This window comes from Heterodontus francisci, chromosome 30 (genome assembly GCF_036365525.1).
Source record: "Heterodontus francisci isolate sHetFra1 chromosome 30, sHetFra1.hap1, whole genome shotgun sequence".
In the NCBI taxonomy this organism is placed as follows: domain Eukaryota; kingdom Metazoa; phylum Chordata; class Chondrichthyes; order Heterodontiformes; family Heterodontidae; genus Heterodontus; species Heterodontus francisci.
The window spans coordinates 35,450,376-35,476,550 of record NC_090400.1 but is presented as its reverse complement, the minus strand read 5'-3'; the positions used below and the strand labels follow the sequence as shown (position 1 = coordinate 35,476,550).

The window sequence follows — 26,175 nt, the reverse complement described above, 5'->3', positions numbered from 1 at the left end:
TGGGCTGGGAGGTCTGCCCCAGCCATTTAAATGAGCCGCTGCGCTGAATATCGTGGCAGCTCCGCGACGTGCGGTCCACACGGGCAGACTGCCATTGTTTACATCCGCCGCCGATTATGGCGGTGGCACCATCAATTTCAGCCCATTATGTTAGTTGAATTCCTGGTGCATTGCTCATGCCTTAGCTGATGTTGTTGCTTGTGTCCCATTCTGCAATTTTTTCATCTTTTCTCTCCCTGTTTTTGTTTCCCTTGAATCATTTATGCATCTTTCTTTCCCTGTGTGTGGCTCCGAGATTCTTTGTTTTTTTATTTGTTCATGGGATGTGGGTGTTGCTGGCTAGGACAACAATTATTGAGAAGGTGGTGGTGAGCCACCTCCTTGAACTGCTACAGTCTCTGTAGTGTAAGTACAATCACAGTGCCGTTAGGGAGGGAATTCCAGGATTATGACCCAGCAACAATGAAGGAGTGGCAACATATTTCCAAGTCAGGATGGTGTGTGACTTGGAGGGGAACTTGCAGGTGGTGGTGTTCCTATGCATCTGCTGCCCTTGTTCTTCTAGAAGGTAGACTTTATGGGTTTGAAAGGTGCTATAGAGGAAACCTTGGCAAGTTGCTGCAATGTATCTTGTAGATGGTACACTGTGCTGCTACTGTGTACCAGTGGTGGAGGGAATGCTGAATGTGGGGGATGGGGTGCCATTCAAGTGGGCAGCTTTGTCCTGGCTGGTGTTGAGCTTCTTGAGTGTTGTTGGAGCTGCACCCATCTAGGCAAGTGGAGAGTATTCCATCACAGTCCTGACTTGTGCTTTGAGGATGGTGGACAGGCTTTAGGGAGACAGGAGGTGAGTTACTTGCCACAGCATTCCCAGCCTCTGACCTGCTCTTGTAGTCACAGTATTTATTGGCTGATCCAGTTAAATTTATGGTGAAAGGCTTTCTTAGGATCTTGCTGCTTGTCTTTAGCTGCTTTTGTTATTCTAGCTACCTCTTGTGTAAGCTTGCTTTGCTTTGTTTCTTTGCATCTCATATTTGTATAGGAACCTGGGAGTCTTTCTATTTTTTGTCTTTCTCTATGAATGTGTGTCTCTTTATGCACGTGTCTGTGCATATCTCAGGCTGGAATTGGTAGGGCACTCTTGTTTCTTTATATGTGAGTTTCTTTTTAAGTGTCCTGGATCCAGTCTTGGAGCAAAAACGGGGCATGGAGCCATGAAAGAAGGAAGCACGGAGCACATTTAGAAGAGTATTCCAGAGTTAGGGCTGTGCTACAGGAAGGAAGGTTGACATGAGAGGGTAGAGACAGTAAAGGTATCAGGAGAAGCAGAAGTGAAGGCTGACACAGATGGGTTGGAAAAATGGAGAGCTCTGGAGAAGGTGGGAAAATCAGCTGGAAAGGCCAGACAGAGAAAGTGGAGTGCATGTGGCAGAAAAAGAGTCATGTCGGTGATGGGGGATGAGATTCCATGCTACCTGTAGCTGCTTCTTAGTGGGTAAAAAAAGGCCTTAGGAATACTGTGGCTGTAGATTTAGCAGGGGCTCAGTCCAGAGGTATTGGAGAAGGGCAGAATAAAGCGCAAGCCTGATCTTTAAGTTTTAAAAAGCAGCCTAAATTGGCATAGTAACAATGGCCACTTTGCACAGATAAAAAAAGGTTACACAATATAAAAATGAAGGTATTACAATATTTAAAAAATATTAAAAGATGATTCTGGAGGGAACTAAGAGGACCACAGGACTGGGCTGAGAGATAGATTCTGGAGCTGAAGGCAGGAGGCCAGTTCTATGTGCTAGAATCAACTAATCAGGAGTTATTGTACTTGTTTGACAATGATTAAGAGTGACTGAAGTGGCAGAAAGAGTGACAGGAAGCAAATGGTACTTTTAGTGTACACTAGAATATGATAATTCTAAATATATATTAGCAATGGGTTTTTTCAAGCCTTGTTTAAAATGTGTAACAACAGTATCCAATCAGCTGACACTAATTAAGAAAGTACAAACATATGAACATATGTACGAACATACGAAATAGGAAGAATAGGCCACTCGGCCCTTCAAGCCTGCTCCGTCATTCAATATGTTCGTGGCTGAACTGATTATTCCATATTTCCACCTACCACCAATAACCTTCCACCCCCTTGTTTATCAAGAATCTGTCTACCTCTGCCTTAAAAATATTCAAAGACTCTGCTTTCATCACCTTTGGAGGAAGAGAATCCCAAAGACTCACGACCCTCTGAGACAAACAATTTCTCATCATCTCTGTCTTAAATGGGCGACCTCTTATTTTTAAACAGTGACCCCTGATTCTAGATTCTCCCACAAGGGAAAACATCCTTTCCACATCCACCCTGTCAAGACCCCTCAGGATCTTATATGTTTCAATGAAGTCACCTCTTACTCTTCTAAATTCCAGCGATTACAAGCCCAGCCTATCCAATCTTTCCTCGTAAGAGAGCCCGCCCATTCCAGGTATTAGTTTAGTAAACCACTTCTGTACTGCCTCCAACACATTTAAATCCTTCCTTAAATAAGGAGACCAGTACTGTACACAGTACGCCAGATTTGGTCTCACCAATGCCCTGTATAGCTGAAGCATAACCTCCCTACTTTTGTATTCAATTCCCCTCGTGATAAACGATAACATTCTACTAGCTTTTTAATTACTTGCTGTACCTGCATACTAACCTTTTGCGATTCATGCACTCGGACACCCAGATTCCTTTGTATCTCAGAGCATCTCTCACCATTTAGATAATATCCTTCTTTTTTATTCTTCCTGCCAAACTTGACACTTTCCCACATTATACACCTAACCTATCTATATCCCTTTGTAGCCCCCTTATGTCCTCTCATGTTACTTTCCGAACTTCCTCTATGACTACTATCTTTGTGTCATCAGCAAATTTAGCAACCATACCTTCGGTCCCTTCATCTAAGTCATTTATATAAATTGTAAAAAGTTGAGGCCCCAGCACAGATCCCTGTGGCACACCACTTGTTCCATCTTGCCAACCAGAAAATGACCCATTTATGCCTACTCTCTGTTTCCTGTTAGCTAACCAATCTTCTATCCATGCCAATATGTTACCCCCAACACCATGAGCTTTTATTTTCTGCAATAACCTTTGATGTGGCACCTTATTAAATGCCTTCTGGAAATCTAAATACAATACATTCACCAGTTCCCCTTTATCCACAGCACATGTAACTCCCTCAAAGAACTCCAATATATTGGTTAAATTTGATTTCCCTTTCACAAAACCATGTTGACTCTGCCTGATTACCTTGAATTTTTCTAAATGCCATGCTATAACATCTTTAATAATAGCTTCTAACATTTTCCCTAAGACAGATGCTAAGCTAACTAATCTGTAGTTTCCTGCTTTCTGTCTCCCTCCCTTTTTGAATAAAGGAGTTACATTCAGTATTTTCCAATCTAATGGACCTTCCCCGAATCTAGGGAATTTTGGAAAATTAAAACTAATGCATCAACAATCTCACTCGCCACTAATTTTAATGCCCTCAGACGAAGTCCATCAGGACCCGGGGACTTGTCAGCCTGCAGCTCCAACAGTTTGTTCAGTACCATTTCCCTGGTGATTGTAATTTTATTGAGTTCCTCCCTCCCTTCCATTTCCTGACTTACAGCTAATACTTGGATGTTACTTGTATCCTCAATAGTGAAGAGAGATGCAAAATATCTGTTCAATTCATCTGCCATCTCCTTATTATCTATTATTAATTCCCCAGACTCACTTTCTATTGGACCAAAGTTCACATTGTTAACACTTTTCTTTTTTTAATTATCTATAGAAACTCTTACTATCTGTCTTTATATTTCTAGCTAGCTTTCTCGTGTATTCTAATTTTACCTTCTTTATCAATCTTTTAGTCATTCTTTACTGTTTTTTATATTCTGTTCAATCTTCTGCCCTGCCTTCCATCTTTGCGCAATTATAGGCTTTTGCTTTAAGTTTGATATTATCTTTAACTATTTTAGTTAACCACGGATGGTGGGTTCTACCCTTGGAATTTTCTTTCTCATTGGAATGTATCTATTCTGTGTATTCTGAAATAGCCCCCTAAATGTCTGCCACTGCATCTCTATTGACCTATCCCCTAACCTGATTTGCTAGTTCACTTTAGCTAGCTCTGCTTTCATGTCCTCATAATTGCCCTTATTTAAGTTTAAAATACTAGTCTTGGACCCATATTATGATCACTGCTACCTAGGGGCTCCTTAACTATGAGGTCATTAGTTAACGCTATCTCATTGCACAATACCAGGTCCAGTATAGCCTGCTCTCTGATTGGCTCCAGAACATATTGTTCCACGAAATTATCCCCAATACATTCTATATACTCCTCATCTAGGCTACCTCTGCCCATCTGATTTTTCCAGTCTATATGTAGGTTAAAATCCCCCATAATTATCGTTGTACCTTTCTGACAAACTGCCATTATTTCTTAAAAGCAAAATACTGCAGATGCTGGAAATCTGAAATAAAAACAAGAAATGCTGGAATCACTCAGCAAGTCTGGCAGCATCTGTGGAAAGAGAAGCAGAGTTAACGTTTCGGGTCAGTGACCCTTCTTCGGTTCCGAAGAAGGGTCACTGACCCGAAACGTTAACTCTGCTTCTCTTTCCACAGATGCTGCCAGACCTGCTGAGTGATTCCAGCATTTCTTGTTTTTATGCCATTATTTCTTCCTTTATACACCGTCCTACAGTGTGGTTAATATTAGGTGGCCTGTACACCGCTCCCACAAGTGACTTCTTGCCTTTATGATTTCTTATCTCTACCCAAACTGCTTCTGCATCCTGGTCTCCTGAACTTAGGTCATCCCTCTCTATTGCGCTAATACCATCATTAATTAACAGAGCTACCCCTCCACCTTTTCCTAGCTCCCTGTCCTTCCTAAATGCCACGTACCCTTCAATATTCAGATCCCAATCTATGTTGTCCTCCAGCCATGTCTCTGTAATGGCTATCAGATCATACTTATTTATTTCTATTTGCGCTCTCAGTTCATCAGTTTTGTTTCGAATGCCACATGCATTCAGATACAGAGCCTTTAGTTTTGTCCTTTTTGTTATTTTTGTAACCTCTAGCCTTATCTGTTGATTTACTCTTAGATTTGTATACTCTATCCCTTCCTGTCACAGTCTGTTTATCATTTCCCATATTAATATCTTTCTCTCTTGCCTTGTCTCTACTCCTTGATTTACCATATCTTCCCAAATTTGATCCCTTGCCCCCACTATTCAGTTTAAAATCCTCTCTACTTCCCTAATTGTTCAGCTCACAAGAACACCAGCCCCAGCATGGTTCAGGTGTAGAGCGTCCCAACGGTACAGCCACCACTTTCCCCAGTACTGGTGCCAGTGCCCCATGAACTGGAACCCACTTCTACCACACCTGTCTTTGAGCCACGCATTAATTTCTCTAATCTTATTTGCCCTATGCCAATTTGCACGTGGCTCAGTTAATAATCCAGAGATTATTACCTTTGAGGTTCTGCTTCTTAATTTGGTGCCCAGTTCATCATACTGACTATGCAGAACCTCTTTCCTTGTCCTGCCTATGTTGGTATCTACATGGACCACGATGACTGGATCCTCCTCCTGCCACTGTAAGTTCCTCTCCAGCCCTGAGCAGATGTCCCGAACCCTGGCACCAGGCAGGCAACACAGCCATCTGGACTCTTGCTGCAGAGAACAGTGTCAATCTCCCTAACTATACTGTCCCTTAGTACCACTACATTCCTTTATTCTCCCTCCACTTCAATGGCTTCTTGTACCACAGTGCCATGGTCAGGTTGCTCATCCACCCTGCAGCCCCCACTCTCATTCAAACAAGCTGAAAACCTCAAACCTGTTGGACAATCACAAGAGACTCCTGCCCTCTGGGTCCCCTTACCTGCCTCAGCTGCAGCCACACTTTCCTGTCCCCGACCACTGACCAAATCAGAAGACCCTATCCTAAGGGGTGTGACCGCCTCCTGGTACAAAATATCCAGGTAACTTTCCCCCTCCCTGATGTGTTGCAGTGTCTGAAGCTCAGACTCCAGTTCAATGACTCTGAGCCGAAACTGTGCGAGCCACAAACACTTACTGCAGACGTGTTTGCCCTGAATCACACCGGCATCCAGGAGCTCCCACATGCTGCAGCCTTGACACATCACCTGTCCTGCCATCCTGAATATGTTTTAATTAACTACTTAATTATCTTATTCAATTATTTATTTTATTTTCCTTTTATTTATATATTTTATTCCTTTACTATTTTAAATGTTAGAATTAGAATGGACTGCTATCAGTTACCAGATACTCACCAAACAGGTAGCTTCTTCCCAAACCAATCACCTACCTGCTGGCCTGTGATGTTTGATGCTACGTTTGATTTAAATTAAATTAAAAGTTTACCAGTATACTTACCCCGGCGGCTCTCTGTTTCCCTGCTCTCTCTGTTGATTGTGACGTCACTCTGATGTTACTTTTCGATTTTTCCCTTCTCCACTCCTGCTGCTCCCGCCGTGCTCATCTCTCTCTCTCCGCTCCCGCCATGCTCATCTCTCTCTCTCTGCTCCCGCCGTGCTCATCTCTCTCTCTCCGCTCCCGCCGTGCTCATCTCTCTCTCTCTGCTCCCGCCGTGCTCATCTCTCTCTCTCTCCGCTCCCGCCATGCTCATCTCTCTCTCTCTCCGCTCCCGCCGTGCTCATCTCTCTCTCTCTGCTCCCGCCGTGCTCATCTCTCTCTCTCTGCTCCCGCCATGCTCATCTCTCTCTCCGCTCCCGCCGTGCTCCTCTCTCTCTCTCTGCTCCCGCCATGCTCATCTCTCTGTCTCCGCTCCCGCCGTGCTCATCTCTCGCTCTCCACTCCCGCCATGATCCTCCCTCTCTCTCCGCTCCTGCTGTGCTCCTCTCTCTCTGGCTCTGTCTCTGTCTCCGGTCTCGTATTGAAGTACCTTCTCAGTTGTAATGGGAAGGCTCAGTGGTGAATCCCATTAGGTAAAGAGACTTCACGGAGCTTAAAGGAAAAGAAGGAAGTCTGTCCAAATTGAAATCCAGGGAGGCTTTGGACAGTTCTGCTGCTCAATTTGGTTACTGCTCCAAACCTTAAAAATATACACATCTTTCATACGAGAGCTTGAAAAATGTTATCTTATAGCTTTAAGTGGGAGTTAAAGTCAGATACTCCAGTATGAAATGAAGAATATTACCACTTGTCAGTTAATCTGAAATATTTTGGCCATATTTTGTCTGCTATTGAATGAATTCCATCTGCTCCTTATGTAGTTACTGACAGAGGCTGGTGATACTGAATATTTTATTTCAAAAATGAAAGCTAAAAGATAAAGGAGATTTCCTGATGGGGGGGCTTTTGGTTCAAATGGGTAGGTTTCATGTCTAGGAGCAGATTAATGTTAAAGCACATTGAACAGATACAATAAATATAGAAGTTGAAAAACTATGAAACAAGACATCTATCACTTAAACTGCATACATCTGTACAACACTAATTGTCATGTTTCATTGTCAACAATCATACATATTTTGTCACTAAACTTCCCCTTATCAAGTTTTTATTTCAATTGAACAATGCCAAACGCAATCTTGAACATTGGTAAAATATTTTAAATCACAAAAATAGATCACTGAAAACATAAATTTGTCCCAACCATATTGAGCCATGAAACAGTAATTAGTAACCTTACTTTTGTTTTAATAAATAGGTTGGAGATATTATAAAAGCTAGGTCCAACTTGACTTTCGGGTTTTGGCAGTGTTATTCATTGTCAGAAGAGTAAGAGGTTAATTGTCAACTAAAGTGTTTTCACCCTGGGATAGAGTATAAAAGCCAAACTTGATTACAACACACTGTTAACACAGCTGCAGTTGCTATAGCAAACTTTACCAGGTCCTTAGGCTCTAGCCATAGTCCTAAAGGACCATAGGCAACTCCCCCCATTAGAGAGAGACAGTTGGTGATGTACAGCTTGAGGGTCACCATTCCTCAAGCATTGGGCAAGGCAAGGAGGCAGACCTCCATGAACTACCACAGCCAGTACAGGGATTGGAGCCACGCTGTTGGCGTCTTTCTGCATTTCACACTAGCTGTCTAGCTAACTGACCTCCACCAGGTCCTTATAGGAAATCTTAAATCACAGATAAGACTCAAACACATTGGCAGGTCCCACTATGTGGCTTGTGACCATCCTAGCCCTGTTATAATTTAATTTATGACTTAAAATCATAGGGACTATTTAATATTTAAAAAAATTTGTAGATCCATTTTCACTAACAGTCAAAAAAGTTTTTTTTCTAGCTGCCTGGAAATTAAGTAGTCAGGCAAGGGGTTCAAATGTCAACAAACATGAGCCCCCGGTATGAAAGACCCATGTCCATGTTAATGAAGTTCCACTTTATGATCCACATAAGAAAGAGCTGCATTCACTTGACCTTTAAAGTCAATAAGAACAATCATTTCCTGAATGGTCCTAATTTGTAATCACCTGGTATAGGATCGCTGCCAGTTGAAAATGTCATGGATATTGTGAGAGCAAAATGAATCTCTTTTGAAGCTGTTGCCTCTGCCACATTTATAAGCCGTAGAGTTTCCAGACCCTGCACATTTTCTTTTTGAAAAACTTTTCGTCCTTTCCTCAGTCATGAAAAACTCACTGACAGATTTAAAATACTCCAGTAATACCTCATGACTCCATACAGAGGATCTGCTTTTCAAGAAGCCACAATGGCCACCGTGTTTAGTTAACAATAGAAAAAAATGGGGGTTGGTTTCAAAGAGCTCAAATGGCAAGGTTGTGTCTGGGTCCCCTCTGAATAGGTCGTCCTGGCTGCAAATACACAGCACTGGCACTGCAACCTCATCCACATCCCGTAAAGGATCATTCTTTTCCCAGTATAAGTCCCAGCATGGGTTGCTCTTTGTTTGACAGAACAGTACCTCTTCCACCTCCCTCAGTGTCCGCGTGGCAAACAACTTATCCATGTCAATGATGTCTCCCAGCACAGTGGCATACCTAGAGTTGACAAGATCATTAATAATTATGCTTATAACTCTATAATTAATTCAAACTTCATGTTATAGAGTTGTGAAAATTCTCTGGTAACTCTATTTCTAAGATCCAATATTCAGTTGGAAGAATGTCAGTTGGATTTGATCCCTAAGTAGAAGTGTCCCTGCATCAAATTAATTCGCCCAATGATTACAGAACAGCAAACTACTGACCCATCTCCAACCTTCCTTTTCTCTGTCCTTGAATATCTTGCTGTCTTCCAAATCTGAGCCCCTCTTTCCCACAACTTCATATTTGAATCTCTCCAATCCCTTGCCTCAGCACAGAATCGGCACTAATGAAAGTCACAAATTACATCCTCTCTGACTGTGACCATGGAATATTAGCTGTCCTCATCTTTCTCAAACTCTGCAGCACTTGACACAGTCGACCACACCATCCTGCCAAAGGTTGAGCCAGATTGTTCATAACCATGACTTGCTATTTACCTCTGAGTTGAGCTTCCAAACCCATATCTTCTCCATCACAAAGACTGCAAAGACTGCCTAATTCCATCCCTGCATCAGAGCATCTGCTGGCAAAACCCTCATCAATGCCTTCATCACTTCTAGATTCAACTATTCCAATGCTCTCCTGGATAGGCTCCCATCCTCTACCTTCCATAAGGTTCAACTCACCTTCTCCAGCCCTGCAGTTCCCTGAGTACTTTGCATTCCTCCAACTTTGGCCTCTTGTGCATCTCCCACTCTCTTTTCCCTAACATTGGAGGTGATGCCTTGAGCTGTCTATGCTCAATGTTCTGAAATTTCCTCCCTAAACCTCTATTCCATATCGCCTCTCTCTCTTCCTTTAAGAACACTTCTTAAAACCAAACTCTTCGCCTGTCACCTGCCTTAATGGTTCCTTCTTTGGCTTTGTGTTAATTTTTGTCTGATTACACTCCTGTAAAGCCTTTAAAGATGTTTAGGACATTAAATTATGTTAAAGGCGCTATATAAATGTTGTTATCTATTGCATAGTCTATAACCTACAATGTTAAACTGTGAAAGAGAATTCTTGGGCACAGTATGATATGATTTGAATCAGTGGTTAGTTAACCAGAAATACTGGAGCAAGTGTCATTTAGCATTAATTCCACCTCCCTTCAGAAACAATAGTCAGCATGGCTGCTGGTACTTACATTTATATAGAGCCTTACTACATCAACATTTCTCCAACTCTTTCATGCAGTGATTGTTTAAATCAATATTGGAAACAACAAAGCAAGGCGGTTATTCGAACTTTGGTCCATAAAGAATATTAGTCTCTATCCATACAGTTATTAAACAGGCATTATTTGGGTCACTTGCCCTGTGTGTTTATATCAAATAAACTCTCACAAATTGTTAATAATTGCTCATCACTGAAGTTGCAATATGATTTTACTTTGGACCAGCTTAATTTTAAATGATTTATTTTAAGTGTTTTGTATTACCTTTCTTTGTTTTAAACTCTTAAAATTCCTGTACCTTCCATATCTTTCACTGTCATTGCACAGATGGGCTATATGGGCTGATTTTCCTGGAGTCCAGAAAAATGAATGCAACATGTGGGCAGCACATAAAAATAATGCTGTTTGACATCAGTGCTATGTGCCTGGATTTTGTCTCAGGCCTCAATTAGATCTCCTGGATATTACTTGCAGGAGCATGAAGGCCTCCTCTTGAGTGTAGTGATGACAGCCCAGGAAATAAAAGTGGCCTTAAAAGGCTGCACATGTTTTAGAGGTTAGGCGCATCCTGGGGCCTTGGGAGAGCATACAGAGGAAATAGTGAACCCTGAGCCTGTGAAAATGTATCAAGCCTACATGGCAAGGAAATATTTTGGGAACTTACTTATGCCAGCAGATAATTTTACTACTGGCAGTGCCAAAGACAAAATAGTCGGAAAAGCAGTGTGAAATCATTCAGAATGCCAGTCAAGAAGGTAGCTCACATTAGGGCAGTCTGCTTTGATCATGGAGCCATTGAATAGTTGCTGGAAAGAAGGTTTTAAAGGTAGTGGCATGCAAAGGAAAGGCAAGAGGTGGCGGAAACCATTGGCAGCACTTACGTTATGCCAAGAACATGGATGCAGTGCTGGATACGGTTTAGTGTGTTTAACAGGACGGGTAAATACGTGAAAACCTTTGCACAGAAGTAAAATGCTTTGCCCTGTGGCTACACCCATGCAAAACATCCTGTCACACACTGTTCATTGTTTGATGACATATTTTGTTTGGTGCAGTCTCATACCGCCAAGGAAACTATGTCAGGTCACATGGCACAGGAAGTGCACAGAAATCACTGCAAGGATGTAATGTGTGCAAAAGCAGTGACACACATTCACTGCTACCCATTCTCTAAGCAAAGGAAAAAGGATGAGCAAATGTTTTGGGGTGTCCAAGCGCTGCATAGATTCATGAATGTTTAATGTGTCAATGCAGGAGAAACAGGCATTTAATAGAAAATGGAGCAAAGCAATCTGAAGGAGGGCCTACAACAGATTAAGAACTGACCTCATCTGCAGGGTAGTAGAGCTCCAGCAACACAAGAGAGTGTACCACATAGAACAATAATTATGAGACACCGTCTGCTTCTACCTTACACAGTTCTCGATGTAGTAACAAGCACCCTTCACATTACTGATCTGGTTAAACTCACCTGCTAAGCCAAGTTTTTTGGTAAAGGAGTAGGAACCAGTGATAAAGCCAGGGAGGTCCCGTTTCAAACCACTCCTGATACCTGAAGACAGGCGAGATACAGGCAGCACATGTCACATAACTGGAGGATCCACACTCACCAAGATAGGAGAGCAAAAGCCCAGCTCCTGTGCTCTCACTTACAGTGAAAAGTCTGGCATTTGGATGCTTGTATCGAATGTATCTAATGGCTTCTCTCAGATCAGATGGGTCCCCAAACTGTTGCAGCTTCAGTGTAGTTAAAAGACTTCCATTCTGGCATCTTCTATTAAAAATCACTGGACGATGGCCACAATCCAGGGCTGAAGCGCAAAACTTCAAAGACAAAATAAACAAATAGTAAAATTTAGAACAAGAATAGTCAAGTCTAAAGTTATCAAAAGCGTGAATGACAGTTTCAACAGCAGATGAGCTAAGGCAGGGCAGAGTCAGGTGATATTATGGAGGTGAAAATAGGCGGTCTTAATGATGGTGCAGATATGTGATTGGAACCTCATCTCGTGTCAAATACGACACCAAAGTTGTGAGCAGTCTGGTTCAGTCTCAGGCAGTTGCCAGGGTGAGGGATGAAGTAAGTGGCGAGGGAACAGAGTTTGTGGTGGGGGCTGAAATCAATGGTTTTGGTCTTCCAATTTTTAGTTGTAGGAAATTTCTGCTCATCCAGTATTGAATGCCAGCCAAGAATTCTAATAATTTAGAAACAGCCTAGTAGCATACTATATTGGTTCAACTAGTGTTCTTTCTTCATGCATGGAAATACATTACAGTGTTACGACTAGGTGAGAAAGAGGCCTAGGGGTCCCTTTCAGCCTTCACCTGATCTTACTGTAACAGGGTTTTATTTCTTAAACACGCTGTGTTTTAGCTCCCCCTTGGTGAATCCTTGTTCACCGTTTTCTAATTATAAGGCAAAGAAACCAGCACAAACACTCAGGTTTTCTCAGGTTTAAAGAAGAAAGATTTAAATTTATTAAACTTAAACTTAACCTCTAATTCGGTTAACACCTACGGATACACGACGCGCCCACGCTAACATGCATACGCGATACACACATGCAGATAGGAACAGAAAGAGCAGAAGAAAAAATAAAGGGGAAAAGTTTGAGGCAGTATCTGAAGAGTTATTGTTACAGTTCTTCAGGCTCACTATAGAGTCCTTTTGTAGGTAGATCTTGCGTTTTGTTGGGGCCCAGTCTTCTTAAACCTTGTTCACTGTAGGAGACTTTTCTCTCTTGGGGTTCATGTGTCTTCAGTTGGTTTTTGGAGTTCCATGAGAAAGAGATGGGAGCAGACAGGAGAGGAGGTCTTTTCAATCCAGAAGCAAAGAGCTTTCTGCAGACTCTCAATTCAAACTCTGCAACAGCCAGTTAGTCATGTGACTAACTGGTCTAACCACGTCTGTTTGTGGATTGAATTGGAGCAGGGAATAGCTCCTTTGTCTACAAGTACTTTCTGTTAATATGTAATTTTTTTTTCAGCCAAGGTCTGGCAGTTCTTGTCACAGGCCTTCCCTTCTTCCCAGCATCAATTTGAAATTTAATGTCCATGTGGCAAAAGTAATGTGCCTCATTCTCGGCAGATGGGGGCCTGCATGACAACAGACAAAGAATTACAGAGAACTACTCTGAACTCAACTTTCCTCGACCATGAGCTATCAAGCACTACATGTTGCTTTTATTCAGAAAAAGTCACTTTTATAATTTTAATATTAAGGTGGTTTCAAGGAGTTTAACAAAAATGTCATTTTTGCTATTGTATTCAATGACAAGTCTTAGTTGAAATGAGGTCTCCTACACTTCCCTCATTTGACATGTTTTCACTTAATTTTCTTCTCCACCAGTTGTATTGTATAGGAGTTATTAGGCTGATTTGCAGTGTAAAAAGGAGAGGATTCATTCAATCTTTGCCACACAATTGCTGTGCTGGTGTGATTACCTTGTTGAAATTGCATAAGGGCAAAAAGAAAGAATCAAGAAGATAGCAAAATCATCATCATAGGAAACATTGTTTAATTTATCATAATTTTTAATGTCCTCATTGATAATTCAATCCTAAACTATGAACCATCCATTTAAATAGTGGAAGCAGGGAGTGAAATTGAATGTATGTTGAATGTGTGGAAGGTTCTGTTTTCAAAGAGGGCAATTGACCTGTGGAATGGCATTTCATAGGTGATAATGAGGACTGACTCCTTAGAGTGCTTCGAGATGGATTTCTGGAAACCTGTGAGATCACAACAGACGTAATCTAAGATTTTGTTTAATAACTGATGGGTTTGGATCTCCTGGGCATGACTCCTATTAGGGTTTGTGGAATTTTGAGGTTTGAGGACATGTTGATAGCAATTCCCAATTGTCTTTGGTCTCACCTTTTGTCTTTCCCAGGAGGTTGAGAGAAGGGGCAAGAAGAGTAGGGATTCAGGTTCGTGTCCATCAAAAAGTGAGGTGAGCAGATATGGGCCTGACAACATTTTGACAGTTTATGAGTTCTTAAAGGAGATTATAAATAGATTTATATAACTAGAATAGTTGTAATAAAACTGTTAGCTATACTTCACTAAGTCAAAACAGTGCTATGCTCGCTCTATAACATCACTCTTGTTTTATAGCAATCATGAAGGGTAGAATGTGAAATACACACATTATATATAAAAATGGAGAGAGAATACAAATTGCAACTTAATATGTGTCATACTGTTTGCATCTTTAGCGATTTGTTATCCACCAGTTTGTAACGCAGGGGTATGTTTAAGTGTCAAATAATTCAGCAATAACGAACAATTAACAAGCATTGCATTTAAATGTAAGCAACTATAGTCAGTTAAAATGTTTATGTAATTAATAGCACTGTGAACTAGTTATCATTTTGATTTTCAGAGAGGCCTTTAGCTTCCTTTATTGGTTGGTATTATTCTTAATAGCAATCTGATTAAATCCCTAGCCTGAATAAAATGTAATAGTGTGGGGTCAATGTGAGGATTAAAGAAATAAATACATTTAAGAAGCTTTAATAAAACATTTCCTTCTTTGTCATGGACTGCAGCTAGTGTGCCAATATTGTGCCTACTGGCTGTGGTATACTGGAGTCAATCTAACATGAATCTGCAGTCAGTTCACCATTGACTGTCGGTATGTGTGGGAGCTAATTTACAACTTGGCAATATCATGCTATGAATTTATGTTGAATTTACAAGGATTCCGATGGAAATTCCACAAAACTAGTATAACACTAATCAGGCTGAAATGAATCACAAAGTAATGTTGTTCTTAAATGAGTTACTGTCATGTTCAGATAAATGATTGACCAATTTGTAAGGGGGAAGAAGTATTGCATTAATCAGCTGCTTCAGATGGATAGTTCTTCAAATACTGAAAGCCTGGCTTTTATTGCGCATTGTGTCATAGTAATAATACTATACTTCCCTTATGATCATTGACTGTATGGTGATCTCCAAACAAAGCAATATACCAATGGCTAAATGTTTTACCATTTATGCTTGCAAACTCAGTAACACATAGACATCCTTTAGCTACACCCAGACTGTGATTAAACGGAAGTGGTATAGGCAGGAATGTCTTATGACTTGTGGTGTTTGCTTGAGCGGAGAGGATTCAGCAATTGTAGCTCTAATAGCCTTCACCAAAGAATATTATTAACGCATTCTATTCTACACTGCCACAGGACACAAATAATGTAATAATTCTACTTTTTCAGAGTGGTATATTGAGGTGAAGTGAATCAGCTGTCCTAAATGCATGGTGTCCAACTAATGTTTTCACATAAAGCAGCTGCAGCTCCCATCAGTAAGCAGCTGAACACACCTACCCCTTTCTTAGGTTCATTTATTTTACTGGTTATCCTCCTGAGAATGTTCCACCTCTCGATTGTCATCAGGATTACTTTATATCAGGGCCTGAACTGACTTGGGGAAACCAACCTTTAATATTTTTACACTACAAGCCCAACAATTCCCTGTGGCATGTATAACTTCATCCAGGATGTGGGACATGACACTTCTAAAGATTTAATAAATAATTTCAAATATATCTTTCATAGCTTGAAAACCAATAAAAGGGAGATGGTGGCATAGTTGTAATGTCACTGGACTAATAATCTAGAGGGCCAGGCTAATGCCCTGGGCTGGGGACATGGGTTCAAATCCCACCACTGGTGGAATTTAAATTCAATTAATTAAGAAAAATCCGGAATTGAAAGCTAGTCACAGTAATGGTCTAGCAAGCCACTCAGTTGTACCAAACCATTACAGAAAAGTCAAAAAGGAATAAAACCGGATGGACCACCTGCCATCGAGCTGGGCACCGGAAATGACAACGGTACACCCAACCCTGCAAAGTCCTCCTTACTAACATCTGGGGGCTTGTGCCAAAATTGGAAAAGCTGTCCTACAGACTAGTCAAGCAACAGCCTGACATAGTCATATTCACAGAATCATACCTTACAGCCAACGTCCTGGACACCGCCATCACTATTTCTGGGTATGTGCTGTCCCACCGGCAGCAGACCCAACAGAGGTGGTGACAAAGTGGTGTACAGGTGGGAGGGAGTTGCTTTGGGAGTCCTCAACATTGATTCTGGATCCCATGAAGTCTCATGGCATCAGGTCAAATATGGATAAGGAAACCTTCTGCTGATTATCACCTAATGCCCTCCCTTAGCTGATAAATCAGTACTCCTCCACGTTGAACACCACTCGGAGCAAGCACTGAGGGTGGCAAGGGCACAGAATGTATTCTGGGTGGGGGACTTAAATGTCCATCACCAAGAGTGTTCGGTAGCACCACTACTGAGGGAGCTGGCCATGTCCTGAAGGACATATCTGCCAGACTAAGCCTGCGGCAGGTGGTTAGGGTACCAAAAGGAGGGAAAAATCTACTAGACCTTCTCCTCACTAATCTACTGAAAATGACAGTATACATAGGAGTGACCACCGCACAGTCCTTGTGAAGACAAAGACTCTCCATCGTGTTGTGTGACACTACCACTGTGCCAAATTGGATAGATTCACAACAGATCTAGCAGCTCAAAACTGGGAATCCATGAGGTGCTGTGGGCCATCAGCAACAGCAGAATTGTATTCTCATGTTGTAACGCCATGGCCTGACATATCCCTCACTCTACCATTACCATTAAGCCAAGGGATCAACTCTGGTTCAATGAAGAATGCCTAAAAATGAGGTGTTACTCTGGTGAAGCTATAACCAGGACTACTTGCGTGCCAAATAGCGGAAGCAGCATGCAATAGACAAAGCTAAGTAATCTCACAACCAATGGATCAGATCAAAGCTCTGCAGTCCTGCCACATCTAGACATGAATGGTAGTGGACAATTAAACAACTAACAGGAAGAGGAGGCTCTACATATATCCCCATTCTCAATGATGGGGGAGCCCAGCACATCAGTGCAAAAGACCAGTATGAAACATTTGCAACAATCTTCAGCCAGAAGTGCCAAGTGGATGATCCATCTCTGCCTCCTCCTGATGTCCCCAGCATCAGATGCCAATCTTCAGCCAATTCGATTCACTCCACGTGATATCAAGAAATGGCTGAAGGCACTGGATACTGCAAAGGCTATGGGCCCTGACAACATCCCAGAAATAGTACAGAAGACCTGTGCTCCAGAACTAGCCACACCCCTAGCCAAACTGTTCCAATACAGCTACAACACTGGCATCTACCCGGCAATGTGGAAAATTGCCCAGGTATGTCCTGTACACAAAAAGCAGGACAAATCCAATCTGACCAATTACATCAGTCTACTCTCAATCAGCAGCAAAGTGATGGAAGATGTCGTCGACAGTGCTAACTAGCAGCACTTACACAGCAATAACCTGCTCACTGATGCTTTGCTCCACCAGGGCCACTCGGCTCCTGACCTCATTACAGCCTTCGTCCAAACATGGACAAAAGAGCTGAGCTCAACAGGGGAGGTGCGAATGACTGCCTTGACATCAAAGCAACATTTGACTGAGTGTGGCATCAAGGAGACCTGGCAAAATTGAAGTCAATGGGAATCAGGGGGAAAACTCTGCACTGATTGGAGTCATGCCAAGCATAAAGGAAGATGGTTGTGGTTGTTGGAGGCCAATCATCTCAGATATAGGATATCGCTGCAGGAGTTCCTCAGGGTAATGTCCTAGGCCTAACTATCCTCAGCTGCTTCATCCTTCAATCATAAGGTCAGAAGTGTGGATGTTTGCCGATGATTGCACAATGTTCAGCACCATTCGCGACCCCTCAGATACTGAAGCTGTCCACATGCAGCAAGGCCTAGACAACATTCAGACTTGGGCTGATAAGTGACAATTAACATTCGTGCCACCCAAGTGCCAGGCAATGACCATCTCCAACAAGAGAGAATCTAACCATCACCCCTTGACATTCAATGGTGTTACCATCGCTGAATCCCCCACTACCAACATCCTGGGGGTTACCATTGGCCAGAAAATGAACTGGACCAGCCATATAAATACTGTGGCTACAAGACGGCACAGTGGTTCGCACTGCAGCCTCACAGCTCCAGCGACCCGGGTTCAGTTCTGGGTACTGCCTGTGTGGAGTTTGCAAGTTCTCCCTGTGACCGTGTGGGTTTCTGCCGGGTGCTCCGGTTTCTTCCCACAGCCAAAGACTTGCAGGTTGATAGGTAAATTGGCCATTGTAAATTGGCCATTGTAAATTGCCCCTAGTGTAGGTAGGTGGTAGCAGAATGGTGGGGATGTGGTAGGGAATATGGGATTAATGTAGGATTAGTATAAATGGGTGGTTGTTGTTCGGCACAGACTCGGTGGACCAAAGGGCCTGTTTGAGTGCTGGATCACTATGACTCTAAGACAGGTCAGAGACTGGGAATTCTGAGGTGAGTAACTCACCTCCTGACTCCCCAAAGCCTGTTCACCATCTACAAGGCACAAGTTAGGAGTGTGATAGAATTCTCTCCATTTACCTGGATGGGTGCAGCTCCAACAACACTCAAGAAGCTCGACACCATCTAGGACAAAGCAGTCTGCTTGATCGCCACCCCATTCACCAACATAAACATTCACTCCCTCAAGCACCGATGCACAGTGGCAGCAGTGTGTACCATATACAAGATGCACTGCAGCAACCCACCAAGGCTCCTTCGACAGTACCTTCCAAACCTGCGACCTCTAACCCCCTAGAAGGACAAAGGCAGCAGATGCATGGGAGCATCACCACCTACAAGTTCCCCTCCAAGCCACACACCAAGCTGACTTGAAACGATATCACCGTTCTTTCAGATATCGCCATTCCTTCACTGTTGCTGGTTCAAAATCCTGGAACTCCCCTCCTGACAGCAGTGTGGGTATACTGCACCAGATGGATGTAGTGGTTCAAGAAGGCAGTTCACCACAACCTTCTCAAAGTCAGTTTGGGATGGGCAACAAATGCTGGCCTTGCCTGCGACACCCATGTCCCATGAAAGAATGAAAAAAGGAAAAATATTCAAGCTTTGCTCTCATATCTCAACTTTAGGAATATATCAACTATTTTCACTTTAAACCCATGCTATCAACTTTTAAGAAAATGTTGGCAAAACATTTTGCCACTGCCAATCAGTTAAGAAGGGCTATTGTGAATACACTGCTCTGCAGCACTCCCCACCTGATAGTCAGCTTTTTAAATTAAATGTCTTAGGAAATGCCACATTACACCATCTCAAATGAAAGAGAGTGTGTAAAAATCAGAGGGGAAATGAGTCACTACCAACACAGACTAGACACGTTCCAGGAGCCTCTGAGGAAACTTTACAACTTCCAGATTCTTTTACTGATGATGTTGAGAATCACAGGGTACACAGGAAGCGATGCAGAATCGCTAATTTCACTCATAAGTGAACATGTGTGAATTGAATGCCACATCCTCTCCCACAATTATGGCATTCCATGCAGTTTTGCTAAGTATAAATTCTCAAAGAATTACATGTTTCTGTGACATTATAATGCGTACTTCTGTGATGATTAAGATGTAGAACATTCTCATCAAATGAGATATTTAGTTTCAGACAAAAGCCTTGATATAAAAGCAAAATACTGCGGATGCTGGAAATCTGAAACAAAAACAAGAAATGCCGGATTCACTCAGCAGGTCTGGCAGCATCTGTGGAAAGAGAAGCACAGTTAACGTTTCGGGTCAGTGACCCTTCTTCGGAACTGACAAATATTAGAAAAGTCACAGATTATAAACAAGTGAGGTGGGGGTTGGGCAAGAGATAACAAAGGAGAAGGTGCAGATTGGACCAGGCCACATAGCTGACCAAAAGGTCACGGAGCAAAGGCAAACAATATGTTAATGGTGTGTTGAAAGACAAAGCATTAGTACAGATTAGGTGTGAATATACTGAATATTGAACATCAGCAAGTGCAAACCTGAAGAAGAACAACCTGAAAAAAACAGTGGGTAAGCAAACTGAACAAACTAAGATGAAATGAAATAAATGCAAAAAAAGATTGTAAAAAATGTAAAAAGGAATGCAAAAAAAAGGAAGAAAAAATAACTAAAAATGACTAAAAATGAAAGTAAAGTGGGGGGCTGTCATGCTCTGAAATTATTGAACTCGATGTTCAGTCCGGCAGGCTGTAGTGTGCCTAATCGGTAGATGAGATGCTGTTCCTCGAGCTTGCATTGATGTTCACTGGAACACTGCAGCAATCCCAGGACAGAGATGTGAGCATGACAGCAGGGGGCAGTGTTGAAATGGCAAGCAACCGGAAGCTCAGGGTCCTGCTTGCGGACTGAGCGGAGATGTTCCGCAAAGCGGTCACCCAGTCTGCGCTTGGTCTCCCCAATGTAGAGGAGACCACACTGTGAGCAGCGAATACAGTATACTACATTGAAAGAAGTACAAGTAAATCGCTGCTTCACCTGAAAGGAGTGTTTGGGGCCTGGGATAGTGAGGAGAGAGGAGGTAAATGGGCAGGTATTACACCTCCTGCGATTGCAAGGGAAGGTGCCCTGGGACGGGGACGAGATGGTGGGGGTAATGGAGGAGTGGACCGGGGTGTCGCGGAGGGAACGATCCCTTCGGAATGCTGACAGGGCAAGGGAGGGGAAGATGCGACTGGTAGTGGCATCACGCTGGAGGTGGCGAAAATGGCGGAGGATGATCCTTTGGATATGGAGGCTGGTGGGATGAAAAGTGAGGACAAGGGGAACCCTGTCACGGTTCTGGGAGGGAGGGGAAGGGGTGAGGGTAGAGGTGCGGGGAATGGGTCGGACACGGTTGAGGGCTCTGTCAACCACAGTGGGGGGAAATCCTCGGTTGAGGAAAAAGGAGGTCATATCAGAAGCACTGTCATGGAAGGTAGCATCATCAGAGCAGATGCGTCGGAGACGGAGAAACTGGGAGAATGGAATGGAGTCCTTACAGGAGGTAGGGTGTGAAGAAGTGTAGTCGAGGTAGCTGTGGGAGTCAGTGGGCTTATAATGGATATTGGTAGACAACCTATCCCCAGAGATGGAGACAGAGAAGTCGAGGAAGGGAAGGGAAGTGTCAGAGATGGACCATGTAAAGGTGAGAGAAGGGTGGAAATTGGAAGCAAAGTTGATAAAGTTTTCTAGTTCGGGGCGGGAGCAGGAAACGGCACCGATACAGTCATCAGTGTACCGGAAAAAGAGTTGGGGGAGGGGGCCTGAGTAGGACTGTAACAAAGAATGCTCGACATATCCCACAAAAAGACAGGCATAACTAGGACCCATGCGGGTACCCATAGCGACACCTTTTACTTGAAGGAAATGCATGGAGTTGAAGGAGAAGTTGTTCAATGTGAGAACCAGTTCAGCCAGGCGGAGGAGGGTGTTGGTGGATGGGGACTGGTTGGGCCTCTGTTCCAGGACGAAGCGGAGAGCCCTCAAACCATCCTGGTGGGGGATGGAGGTGTAGAGCGATTGGACGTCCATAGTGAAGAGGAGGCGGTTGGGACCAGGAAACTGGAAATTGTCAAAAAGCCTTGATATATTGGGCTGAAATTTATGAGTACGCTGCAAATCGTGGCGGCAGGCTCTGCTGTCTTCAGGCACAGATGCGCGCGCCGTTGCTGAGCACCCGCGATATTTCACACGAGGGCTCATTTAAATGTAGAGGGGGGCAGCCGCTCCGTCCTCGGCAACGGTGTCTGGCGCCATTGCGCAGGCGCGGCGCCATTTTTAAAGGGCTTCAAGTCCTGCAGTAACAATTGAAATTTTAAAGGGACGTTAATTTGAAATTTGTGTAGAAAACGGAATAAAAGCACATATCTCCTCTCCCCCCCCCCCAATGTTTGTTTTTGGGCCAATCCCATCCAAAATGAACTTAATTCCCAACCCGAACCTTCCCCGCCCCCCCCACCCCACCCCTGAGCCTCGTTACCTTTGCCCTTCAACCCCTTCCCACCATCCCCCCAAGCCAATCGAGTAAGATTCCTCCATTCCCCCACCCCCACGCCCCCCCCAACGACCTGAAAATTAAACTCCTACCCCCTCCCCACCAGTGTCTTGCCTTAAATCCCCAAATGGGGATCAGAAGACACGGCGCTTCCGGCCATCGGCCAGAATATCGGCATGGGAACGGCCGCCCAGTCTAGGTATGTTTATTTACATTTATTTGCCTAGATTTATCAACACAAATGAAGGCCCCGCTGCTTGGCGGCAGGGGGTGGGCCGCACCAAGGCCTTGCCACCGCCAGTAAAATGCGGCGGGGCCTTCTTGGCGCGGGGGTCTCTCCCGGAAGAATTTCCCAGGCCCCCTTTCCACGACCCCCAACGCAGGGGTCTCATAAAATTCAGCCTCTTATGTACCATATGGACAGAATGCAGTACAATTTAGCAAATGCCCTGAGTTCACAAGATTTTTCATGGTTATTTAAATTGCTGGGTTGCTGTGACAGCATTTGAATTTCATGCTTGCTATTCACTTTTGTAAGTTTTGTACAATTTTAGAAAAAAGCTTAGAATCCTTCCCCGGCACAAAGTTAGTCAAGATTCTACAGTTAAGGTTCACTCCTATTGTTACTGAGCACACTCCGAACGGTGTCATATAGTGGCCTTTCACAATTATACAATCTCTCGCTGTGTATCAGAGCTTAACTTTTCAGTGTTTTTTTTGTATTATTTATATCTTTTTTTAAATTATTTTCTTACTGGTGCAGGAGGGGAAGAGGCTGGGAACTCCTAATATCCAGAGTTCCCATGGTCTCGGCTCTCAGAGGGTCCTGGCATATCATTGGTGGTGGTGCACTTTGTCAGCCCTGATATCCGAGCCTGCTGAGTAGCCGAATGGGCCTCAACTGGGGTTCCAGGCTGAGATTGTGGCCTGAGTACCAACAAATTATTTTTCATTAATTATTTTAATTATTGCATCCTTTAAAAGATGGGTTCTTGAGGCAGATCAAAGTTTTTTCTGGGGGCCATAAAGGGGACACGACACCCTCCCCCACCCGTTGGTCTGCCACTCCCACCACAATTTGTAGCACCTTTGGTGGGTGAGCGCCATCATTGTGTCCCTAAAGGTGCAGGCATCTGCCATTCCTATTCAAGTAAAGGGACTGCTCCTTGGCCATGTGCAGTTTGGTGGGATCCTCAGTGAAGAATCTGGGTGGGTGGGTGCATTCTGTATTGGTGCCCGGATATGCATCCTCTAAGATTTTGTGTTGCTCTTCAGCCATCAGCTCTCACAGGTAGTAACAGCATAAAGAACAACTTACCACACTTCTTAAGTCCAGCGACTGAGGCCAATAAATACACTGTTCTGGTTGCAGCAGCTTATGTACTGGCCATGATATAATGACACTACATAGTAACATCATGATGCAATGTTAAGATGTCAACATTTCATGTAAATGCACTGGTCAAGTCATCACAGCCAGATAATATACATGCAAAATAACCATCCCCATCGAGCAGCTGGCTTACAGGAAGACTAACTACACTATCAATTGGTAAAGGTAGAAAGATAACAGGTTACTCTCCCAAGGCCAAGGCTGCAGTGTAAAAGCAGCTGTGGACAGAGGGCAGCAGGGAACATCTGCAGCATCAGCCAGCAACTCTCCACTGATGAATAAATCGTGTTTGTCCGAGCTCCTATTTAATCATTTTCCCAGAGAATCTTGTACGGCAGCATGAGAGGGTGATGAATTTTACTGGTTGGCAACATTTCTCCAAGAGCATTGAATATTGACTAAGCCCACATTACCATTAATGCCCCAGTTGAGAACACCATCAACTTGTGTGAATAGAAAGGGTTTTCACTCAATGAATGTCCAGCTTTTTTTTTAAGGAAGCCTTTATACCTCAGGCCCCTTTTATGTATTTTGGTTGAGGGGGCCTTTATGCCCCAGGCCCCCTTTATATGCACTTTATAAAAATAACTTTATTAAAAACAGATAAATGAAACAAAACTCAAATTAAAATGCCATTCTCGGCATCGATGATGCACTCCAGCCCCTGCGGTGCCCACCGGTCGCGATAGGCCTCAAGTCATGACAGATCTGGGGAAGCACTCCAGTCCAGACCAGCCTAGGTCCTCATGCCTTCTTCTCATTTCCTGTATACTGCACAGTTTCAGACTTTACACAGGATTGATAGTCTGGAGGAGGAAGAGGTATTAGAGGAAAGACAACAGGATGTACAGACAGCTGAAGGCCCATTGTGGGAAGTGGTCACCAAAGAGAACCCATTGACAGGACATCTGTGTGTACATCTAATAAAAAAAACAGCTTCACCAAGAAAAGCTCCACTGTGCAGTCATGGAACCCCTTCGGTTAAAACAGCAACTCAATAATGAACTGACTTGTAGCTCTCCTCCACACTTACCAAGGCTCCCATTTTGAAAATACTCCGCTAAAGATTCTCACAGACATTCCTCCACCTTGACCCAGTTCTTGCCATTCATACCGTATCACTGATAAATAAAATTTTTGGACACTTCTATGTTTCTTGCCAACATGCTTCTCTCTTGGTGCCTATATTTGTGTGTTCCTTCAATCCTAACTTTCTCCTTTCCATGCGGATAATGTGTTAACAGAAGAGTCTGAATGCTTGAGGGCTCTGAGCCTTGGACATCTTTCTTTCCCTCCCACTGCAGTAATGATAACATTGAATAGCTGCACTTCAACATAAAATCAAAGAAATAAAGCCAAGCCCTTGTTCCTTTAATTTCATAGACCTTTATCAATCCGTAATACCAATTAAAATGACAATTTTGCCCTTCCTAAAATAAACTAATAAATAAGTTGTTACAAAGTAATGTAGGCATTAGTCACAGGTGGATAATGTGAGCCTACAATATTGTTGGATATTCTCAATTGCATTGTGAAAAAGGTAGAGCAGTAATGGCCTGTTGGCTGGGGCTATTAAAATCTCAGACAATAAGACAAATCTTAGCCTCGAGTAACAATGTAAGAATAATGGTAATCAATTCGAGTTTCCTAGGCATGAAATTTCTACTGGGAAATGGATTATATATTGTTTGGAGCGCAGACACTAATACCCTGCACTCTAACACAGCTTTTCCAGGAATATTTAAATTCAAAAGAGATACAATCAGCAGTTTAGATACAAATGGCTAAAGCATTCTAGAGTTGAGGGCTAATAAAGGTTATGGAATATGTGCTACAGTTACAGAAACGAATAAACCTTAAGAAAATAAACTATGCAGTATCAAATGAATTATTTTGCAGTGGTTTTGGTTTTGCGATCTAGTTCAAACTAATTATTAAATTAAGCCGTTTTGTGAATTTTCTGCTTGCAATACAAATTATGCTAATCATGTAACAGTTCCAAATTTCAAACATGGCTGCAGTACACCAATTATGCCTGCTCTCTGAGGTAACTAGACTACAAATGAGCCAACATGCAAAACAAACCAAAAGGCCAGCACAGTTCCATTAAATTCATCTATTTCACTTGTACAATCAGCTGTGTAACCAATGCAACATAAAAATGTGTAATCTAATCAACTATGTCAAAGATAACCAATGCAAATCTCTAATGAAATAGAATTGCACCAAAAAAAGCCATAAGGCTCAGTCTAGTCCTTTCTGTCACCTGAAATGCATGACACTCACAATAAGTGTTTCATGTGGTCTAGTTCCTCAAGTATTTGTCTGGCTGTCAGTGCTGATGAACTGCACATCCTCTGATAACCATCAATCTGTCAACAATTAACATTTAATGGGGTTACTTCAATAATGGATGACGCATATTAGACCAACACTATATTTTCACAGATCCTGTCACACGTTGTTTCACCTTACAGTAAAGAAAATAAACTGCTATTTCTGTGTTGGGACATTAACTAAACGTGTTTTTAAAGTGTATTCTTGGGGTTGCTCATGTGATTAGATGTGTGTGGGCATAAGTAGCTTTCTGTGGTTGAAAAATGTAGTTATTGC

At 42.9% G+C, this 26,175-nt stretch overlaps 1 protein-coding gene across 1 annotated transcript in view; it reads right to left on the bottom strand.

The window, feature by feature from the left end:
- Positions 1-7,321: 7,321 nt before the first annotated feature.
- LOC137346680 (protein ABHD15-like) overlaps positions 7,322-26,175 on the bottom strand; it is a 33,195-nt gene continuing 14,341 nt past the window's right edge. Inside the window, exons 2-3 of the mRNA XM_068010363.1 lie at positions 11,731-12,083; positions 7,322-9,052 (exon numbers count right to left, since the gene is read on the bottom strand). Of these exons, the coding sequence (XP_067866464.1) occupies positions 8,521-9,052; positions 11,731-12,083 (885 nt within the window). The 3' untranslated portion in view covers positions 7,322-8,520. The remainder of the gene's footprint in view (positions 9,053-11,730; positions 12,084-26,175) is intronic.